General features: G+C 42.2%; 1 protein-coding gene across 1 annotated transcript in view; it reads right to left on the bottom strand.

Moving 5' to 3' along the window:
- Positions 1-8,797, bottom strand: part of LOC115026836 (mitogen-activated protein kinase kinase kinase kinase 4-like) — an 86,603-nt gene that overhangs the window by 26,871 nt on the left and 50,935 nt on the right. The window contains 9 exon segments of the mRNA XM_029459820.1: positions 1-109; positions 2,073-2,283; positions 2,815-2,887; positions 2,985-3,160; positions 3,244-3,322; positions 3,512-3,566; positions 4,058-4,188; positions 6,564-6,654; positions 6,819-6,929. The exon segment at positions 1-109 is cut by the window's left edge and continues 53 nt beyond it. Of these exon segments, the coding sequence (XP_029315680.1) occupies positions 1-109; positions 2,073-2,283; positions 2,815-2,887; positions 2,985-3,160; positions 3,244-3,322; positions 3,512-3,566; positions 4,058-4,188; positions 6,564-6,654; positions 6,819-6,929 (1,036 nt within the window).

Below are 8,797 nucleotides of genomic sequence, written 5' to 3'. Positions count from 1 at the left end.
CCTCTTTGCGGCGTCGCTCCATCTCCTCCACGCGTCTCTTCTCCTCCTGCTCGCGGCGCCGCTGCTCCCGCTCCTGCTGCCTCCTCATCTCGCGCTCACGCCGTTGTTGCTGCGGACACGGGAGGAGCGTTAACAGAGAAACCGGTTCACGTCCCAACGGACGGTGTCCTACTTCTGACTTTTTGTCTCATCACATCAGATGATCTCAGTATTATTAGGCTTTAGACGGCACGGATACGAGATCAGAGTCGTGTGACTCTAACTTCTATAACCGAGTTCATCCACCTAAAACGTGTCTTTGTTCCCACACAGCACGCAAAGAAAGTCATAAAGTCAATAGGAGACGACACATTATTGATTATGGTTAACTCCTTATACAGGGCACTTTGTTATAAATGCAAAAAGAGGAAGTGAAGAGACAGAAACCAGCTGCAGATGCTCCGACAGAACAAATGAATCCATCAGCTTCTACCGGCGAAACAAAGCAGAGCCCCAGATAATAAGATAAGTTATGATAACAGATATCTAAAGGCTCCTTCTGCTTTGTGATGTTGACGACACCAAACTTCTGCAGGATCCTGCTTCTCCAACATGAACCTGTTCTGATCTTCTTTGTCACTTATTACACTAAAAGGAATATGTTTGATGTTAATGAATAATAATGCAGTGATGTCACGACGGCTGCCAGGTTCAAAGCAGCGAGACGTCCAGATTAAGTTTGAGTGATATATTCTAATTTAAGAGAAGAACATTAAAAAAGGACCAGGCTATTTCCTGAGACTCCACAGGCTGTCGAGGAATCTCCAGGCGAAACTAGTGGCTTAAATAAGAGTCAAGATTTTAGTCGACGCTTCATTAGATGCAAACGTCGACTCGTGTTCCGCGTACGTTTTATGAGGACATATCAGTAAATACAGACGTGGATGAGCTGAAGTGACAGGAAGTTAAAGCGTCTTCAGATACACATAATATTTTAAGTCTGACAGGCAGAGATCTGACACTCGGCTCTCTGAGCAGACATATGAAGACATTAACCCGATTCCTGTCCGTCAGCGTGGAGGCTGCAGGACACGGTGACAGTACGGTGACGCATCGCGTTGGTGCGAGTGCAGAGCTCAGCAGCCGGGGACCCACAGGAGGTAAAGCATCACAACAAGAGAGCACACGTTCTGTGGTATTCCTCTGACATGGCTCGGGTTCAACCACGACTCGTCTACGAGCACCGTCATGAATGAACCACGCAGCCTGGAGCTGCTGCGGCGAAACACGAGCAACACTTTCCTTTGCTCTCATTTATATGATGAAACTCACTCGGATCCTATTGATCGTCAGTCCCTTCATTTCCCCCCCTTTCCTTCCAGAGTTTGGTTTAGTCCACTTCCATCCCGACGTATAACCATCTCTTTGTATTCTCTAACACTAAACTTGTGTCTCTCCTTTACGTGAGGAGGAGATGCAGCCGAGACACTAACAGAAGACGACCACAGCTCAAAGGGTTTCAAACTCCCACCTCCTGGGACACCGATGAATAATGTTTTCACTGCAGCCTAAAATTGATTTTGGAGTCAATTATATAATATTATAATATAAATATAACCCCTAAACCTCTTATTACACAGAGATGATGTGTAGTAAGAAATAGTCCCTCTGAGACTGGAGCCGAACTTTTAAATGATCAGAGCCCAGCTGATGCCTTTCATAGGTTCTGTGTTTAGATATTAAACATTGTGCCTCACTTCAAGGACAAAAATGACTAAATTAGACAATTATATTATAATATTAATATAAATATTTTAACCAAATTCAATCCTATTTTCATAACTACCAAATAATTATTTATTATCAGAATGTAAACCCTTTAAATGTCGGTTTGTTTACATAATGCCACAGAATAAATATCATTTTCTGCCCCTTGTGAGGCAAAAAGGGTTAAACAAGTCCGGCTTCACTTTTTTATATGAACTAAATTATTTGGACAAATCAAAGAAAAGTTTCCTGATGAGCTGACAGACTTTGACAGTGTTTCTTATATCAACACATCTCAGGTAAGTGTTTCAGGCCCGTGTGCTCACCTCCTCCAGCCGCCTCCTCTGCTCCTTCTGCTGCTCGATACGTTTCTGCCTCTCGGCCAGGAGCTGCCGCTTGTACTCCTCCTGCTCGCGGAGCTGCTGCTCCTGGAGGTGCTGCTGGCGGCGCAGCGCCTCCGAGCGCTCCTTGTTCTCCTGCTGCAGCCGGATGAAGTCGCGGCGCAAAGTGGACTCTCCTGGCACGTTGACTATGGAGCTACAGGGGAGGATGCAATGAGAGGCGTCAGCCGCTCAGCTCGTCCCGTGCTTTAAAGAACAGTGTGGCGTTCCGACATGAGGATGCTGAAGACTCGGTGTTAACGTGGCATCGCCAACATTTTTGTAAAATTAGAAAATAAATAACAGTTACATATCACTGGAGAGTTGCTGCTGAGCTCGGTCTTTCAAAGCCATTCACTACTAATCACAGAGAGAAAGGGAAAATACAGAAACAAGTTTGCATCAGATTGTTTGTGAACTTTGAATTTCTCTGGATCCATCACAGCCTGCCTGTGAGCCACGGGACACCAGCTACTAGAACCTTATCTTTTTATTTACAAAGCTGCTCTTGGTTAAAGCTCCTACCTACTTATAATCTCTTTTAAATTACAATTAAGGAAATTATAATCTCTGTTTGCAGGACTTGTTGCGTTGTTCCCAAAGTCAGAACTGAGGGAGAGAAAGCTTTTAGATGTTCTGCACGGATCTTAAACTTAATAAAAATGTATTTCATATAACATGTTCTCACCTCGGCTCTCCTTCCTGCTCAGACGCCTCCTCCTCCTCTTCTTCACTGCCACTGTATTCATACTCCGTCTCATCTGGGGAGTAAAAGTCATTGTACATAAGAGGTTATTGTTTTTCTCCCCCAGGAGTCAAAGTGAAAGTGACAGAAGAAGTGGTCGAGTATTTATTCACCCTTCTCGCCCCTCTTCTTCTTGGTCCGGTCGATGTGGTCTTTGAGCTGGATGCGGACCTGCCTCTCGTTGGGCTGGTCCCGGATGTAAGGGTGCTTCAGCAGCTGTTCAGTGGGGGGGCGCTGAGTGTAGTTCTTCACCAGGCAGCCCTCGATGAAGCTGAAGAACTTCTTCGACCTGTTAGGTTAAAGTTAGATGTAAGAAATGTGTGTTACATTGTCTAATCGTTAATATGGGAGGCACTCAGAACTAAAACACACCATTTTTTGGACTTGAGTCGAGGAGGAGGGTTTCTGGGGATGAGGAAGAGGGCTCTCATTGGATGCATGTCGCACAGAGCTGGAGGAAAGAAGAGCAGAGAGACAAACACAAGTCAACGTCGTACATCAAAACGATCTTTAGCTTTATCTGCAGAAAATGTAAAAAATAACATGTGTTTTGTTAAACAGCCATGACACAATTTTAAGAGATTTAACGTTTTGAAAATGGCGAAGAAAGCAGCGGCAGGTGAATGTGACGTGTACTTACGGGGAGCTCCCTCAGCCATCTCTATGGCTGTGATTCCACAGGACCACAGGTCACTCTGAAGGAGGGAAGAGAAGGTTAGTGACACAAGTGTGTGTGAGAGAGAGAGAGAGAGAGAGAGAGAGAGAGAGAGAGAGAGAGACAGACAGACAGACAGACAGACAGACAGACAGACAGAGAGTGTGTGTGTGCGTACGTTTCTCTCATTTACACAGGGAGTGTGTCTTTTTAAAGCATCGTAATGAAGGATTTTCAGCTCTTGCCAGACGGAGAGAACGTTCCACTCTGTTACCAAACTGTGATTTCTGACTCTCAGGGATATTTTACTAAATATTAGATTCCTGAGTTCTCGTTAATCCACTTCCAACAACTTCCTGCAGAATGTACGTCACCAGCTAAAGTCTTTTCATCCCCATTGTACCGGGCGGGACCTTTAACTGTGTGTCTTATGTGTGTGTTATTTGGCTGTACTGACTTTTTAATTATGAAGAGAAACCTCGGTGCACACAGTCCCTGACATATTGTAAAGCAGCAGATGCAGTATCTCACCCGGTAGTCGTAGGTTGCATCGGGGTTTTCATCACAAGCGATGACTTCTGGAGCCATCCAGTACGGCGTCCCGATGAAGGTGTTCCTCCGACCGACCGTGCGGTCCAGCTGAGCACTCACCCCGAAGTCCACTGAGGAAATACAAAGTGAACAATTATTATTGGTGCAAAACATTTTCATTAAAAACACTTTTACTATAAAAGTATCTGAGAACCAGAAGAGGGAATTACAAATATCCAGCACATGTGAGAACATAGAAAATGGAATTAAAAACACTTCCTATCAAAGAGGAATATTGTCATTTAAATTGAAGCCAAATAAAAGATGGAGTCTCGTCCCCGCTGGGACTCGTGTTAGTTTCTGTGTGTCACAGGTCGGCAATAAACCCAACTCTCTAATCAACTATATGATGAACAATACAATCATCCACTACTGGCTTATTAAATGTTCCCAGAAACTTCCAAAAGAAAATTGGGGATGCAGCCTTTTGCAATTATGCACCAAAGCTCTGGAACACTTTACCTGCAGACATTAGGGAGGCAAGCTCGCTCAATATCTTCACAAGTAACTGAAGACATATCTCTTTACTTTAGCCTTTTAATAGTGATATTTTATATCTCTTTACTTTAGTCTTTTGATAGTGATATTTTATATCTCTTTACTTTAGCCTTTTAATAGTGATATTTTATATCTCTTTACTTTAGCCTTTTAATAGTGATATTTTATATCTCTTTACTTTAGCCTTTTAATAGTGATATTTTATATCTCTTTACTTTAGCCTTTTAATAGTGATATTTTATATCTCTTTACTTTAGCCTTTTAATAGTGATATTTTATATCTCTTTACTTTACCCTTTTAATAGTGATATTTTATATCTCTTTACTTTAGTCTTTTAATAGTGATATTTTATATCTCTTTACTTTACACTTTTAATAGTGATATTTTATATCTCTTTACTTTAGTCTTTTAATAGTGATATTTTATATCTCTTTACTTTAGTCTTTTGATAGTGATATTTTATATCTCTTTACTTTAGCCTTTTAATAGTGATATTTTATATCTCTTTACTTTAGCCTTTTAATAGTGATATTTTATATCTCTTTACTTTAGTCTTTTGATAGTGATATTTTATATCTCTTTACTTTAGCCTTTTAATAGTGATATTTTATATCTCTTTACTTTAGCCTTTTAATAGTGATATTTTATATCTCTTTACTTTACCCTTTTAATAGTGATATTTTATATCTCTTTACTTTAGTCTTTTAATAGTGATATTTTATATCTCTTTACTTTAGCCTTTTAATAGTGATATTTTATATATCTTCAGTTTAGCCTTTTAATGCTGATATACAATCTTTAATGCTGCTACTTTATGACACTTTAAACTAATTTAAATACTTTAATTCTGTAATGTTCCCAGGTGTTTCGTCCGAAACATAACTCATTGTTGATATTTTATACTATTTTAATTCTGCTATTTCACACTCACTTACATCAACACTGATTATTGTACTGTACATGCTTTTATTCTGTCTAATTTTGTACAAATCTTTATGTTTTTGCGGCTGCAATTCTTGTATGAAAGGTGCTATACAAATAAAGTTTATTATTATTATATCATTTCCAGTTCCAGTTGTCAGTAAATCACCATGACAACTGTCGGTGGACAGTGAGGCTGACAAACTGGAAACATTAGAAGAAGTTTCCAAAACTCTGAATTATTGACCACAATTGTTTTCAGGAATTCAAATCGAAATGTGGCATGTTGCTCATTAACAGCTGTTTCCCCGCTGAGAGGAACAACAACGCCATTAAGAGCTTCGCCGGCAGAGTTCAGAAGAGCGGCGAGAGAAACACGTCTGAAGAAGACGGAGACAGATGTGGATGAGATCCAGCGTCTCTGCAGGTTTCATCAAGTTCAATTGAATTCCATTTTAAACGGCTCTCGCACAGATTGTTATTTTTAACACCTGTTTCACAAACTGAGCCAAAGTATAAAAAGGAAAATGATTTATTGTCATATTATTTCGGTACTTTCCAGCCGTATATGACAATAATTTAAACTGATATGATCGATTATTTGAACGTGAGCTGGATCACAGCATGATAACCTGTAAATAACCACAACTCCACATGTTTCCCTTCGTTTAAGTGCAAAAAAGCTATTTCAACAATAGTATTAGTTTATCATTTACACATGTGTGTTACAATGTACAGATCACAGTGTATCTACAAAGGTTTTTACTTTATGATCAAAACAACTCATTTTTACAGTTTGCAACATTTACTGAAGACACTGTGTGAAAACATCTCCGTGTTCTCATTTAAGTAAATGAATGCAAGAGACTGCTTTAGTTTCACAAGGACTTAGGTTACTGTGTGTACAACTGTGACAACAACCTGTGAGCAGCTGATCTGCTGCTGCGGTCACATGAGGCTCAGTGCAGGCTGAGCTGCCGCTCTACAGCCCTCACATTTCCACCCAGAAATATAATCAACACATACCCAGTTTGACTTCAGCGTTTTCAGTCAGAAGCACGTTCTGTCCCTTGATGTCACGGTGGATGACGTGATGAGCATGCAAGTGAGCTAATCCCTGTAGGAGGAGAGGAAGACACTGTTACAGGCAGCCGAGCATCATTTATATTCATCATCACAACACACTTTACTGAAAGTTTCCCGTTATATGTGAACCTGATGTTGTGAAAGTGTGTATGTGTGTGTGTGTGTGTGGGGGGGGGGGGGGGGGGGGTGGCTGACCCTGAGGATCTCTCGGGAGATGTAGGCGATCCAGTCCTCCTTCAGTGTGTTGCCTTTAGTGTTCTTCACCAGATCTGTGATGGAACCGGCGCCGCAGAACTCCATCACCAGCTGGAGGAGAGAACAGGCAGTGAGAAGACTGTAGACACACACACACACACACACACACACACACACACACACACACACACACTCGTTCTCTCAGTTACAGAGAGCATCTGCAAAAGGTGCAAAAGCATTTTACCATTAATAAACCATAACCTCGTTTATTTTATACAAACAAGACACGACAGCGTATCAGAGGATGCACTTCCTCCATGCTCTCTCTGTCGGGCCTTTAGAGGGGAAGCAAGGATGACAGAATCAACAGATAGGTTAAACTGTAGTGAAAGGGAATAAAACTGAGTCATTGCTTCGGACAACAGCATGAGGTACAATGAGGACACACTATGACCCATCACTGTAGACTGTGTAATGTAATGTTTATTCTAAGGTGACACAATGGTGTCATTACACAGTTTCTATCTAAAGGGAGTAGAACTGAACAAGCACATAATATTCAGATGTTGTTCTTATAATAATCACAAAGCTTGTCATGGATTGTGTCTTACATGTACAATCTGGTGTCCTTCAGTGCAGAACATGAGTAACTAATGACACACACACTCTCACACACACACACACACACACACACACACACACACACACACACACGCGCAGTCAGACACACTCAGTGTGAGCTGCATAGGGCTGGTACAGGCAGCTGCAGAAACAAACAGAGTCAGATTCTCCTCTCGAGGAACAGCAGAGCTGCACGCTCATAAAAGCAGGTAATCCTGCCTTCAACGATCCCAGCAGCTATAAATCTCTGCTTCTGTTTGTCTTCGCTCTCCCTTCTCCGACTAACTCTCTCCCTTTTGTTTCTCCCCCTTTGTCTTTTTGTATTGTTCTCTTCTTGTATCCCTCTTTCTATTCCCGCATGAGGGCCAGTGGGAGCTGAGGTGTTTCGCTTGTATTAGACTTCATGCTGTGAGCTTGAACACATCTCCAGGTCAATAGTTTTGCACATTCCTGCACAAAACTGTCCAGCTCTTAAAGATTCTATTTCCTTTTGCACCGTGTTTATTGTTATGCACCAAAACACCAGGACAGACTCCCTGAACATTTAAACGCACTCGGCAATAAAACAAGATTTGTATTCATTGTTTGCAGGCTAAGTGTGTGAACAGCTGGGTGTGTGCAGACATATTAGCGCCGCACACAGACCCAATAAAGCAGCAGAGTCTTTATCTGGACTCACAGAGAGCTGCGTTACCTCTCTCGTCTGCAGAAATGCGGACAGTTGAATGACTTTTTGTTTGGTGATGTATACAGGGGAAATACATCATGTTGTTGTTTTTATAATCCACACAACAAATCTGTTCATTATAGAAATCTAAATATGCAAACATGTATTCATAATACTGTACATTTAAATTCAAATGCACTTAAAAACCTGCTTAAATTACGTTTGGTCTACAAACCTCATCCATCCATCCATCCATCGTCTACCGCTTATCCGGAATCGGGTCGCGGGGGCAGCAGCTCCAGTAAGGAACCCCAATCTTCCCTTCTCCGGGCCACATCCTCCAGCTCCGACTGGGGGATCCTGAGGCGTTCCCAGGCCAGTGAAGAGATATAATCTCTCCACCGAGTCCTGGGTCTTCCCCGGGGTCTCCTCCCAGCTGGACGTGCCTGGAACACCTCCCTAGGGAGGCGCCCAGGTGGCATCCTTACTAGATGCCCGAACCACCTCAACTGGCTCCTTTCAACGTAAAGGAGCAGCGGCTCTACTCCGAGTCTCTCACGGATGGCTGAGCTTCTCACCCTATCTCTAAGGGAGACGCCAGCCACCCGTCTGAGAAAACCCATTTCGGCCGCTTGTACCCGTGATCTCGTTCTTTCGGTCATGACCCAGCCTTCATGACCATAGGTGAGGG

This window comes from Cottoperca gobio, chromosome 21, assembly GCF_900634415.1.
Source record: "Cottoperca gobio chromosome 21, fCotGob3.1, whole genome shotgun sequence".
Taxonomy (NCBI): Eukaryota; Metazoa; Chordata; class Actinopteri; order Perciformes; family Bovichtidae; genus Cottoperca; species Cottoperca gobio.
This window is presented reverse-complemented; position numbering and strand designations above follow the sequence as displayed.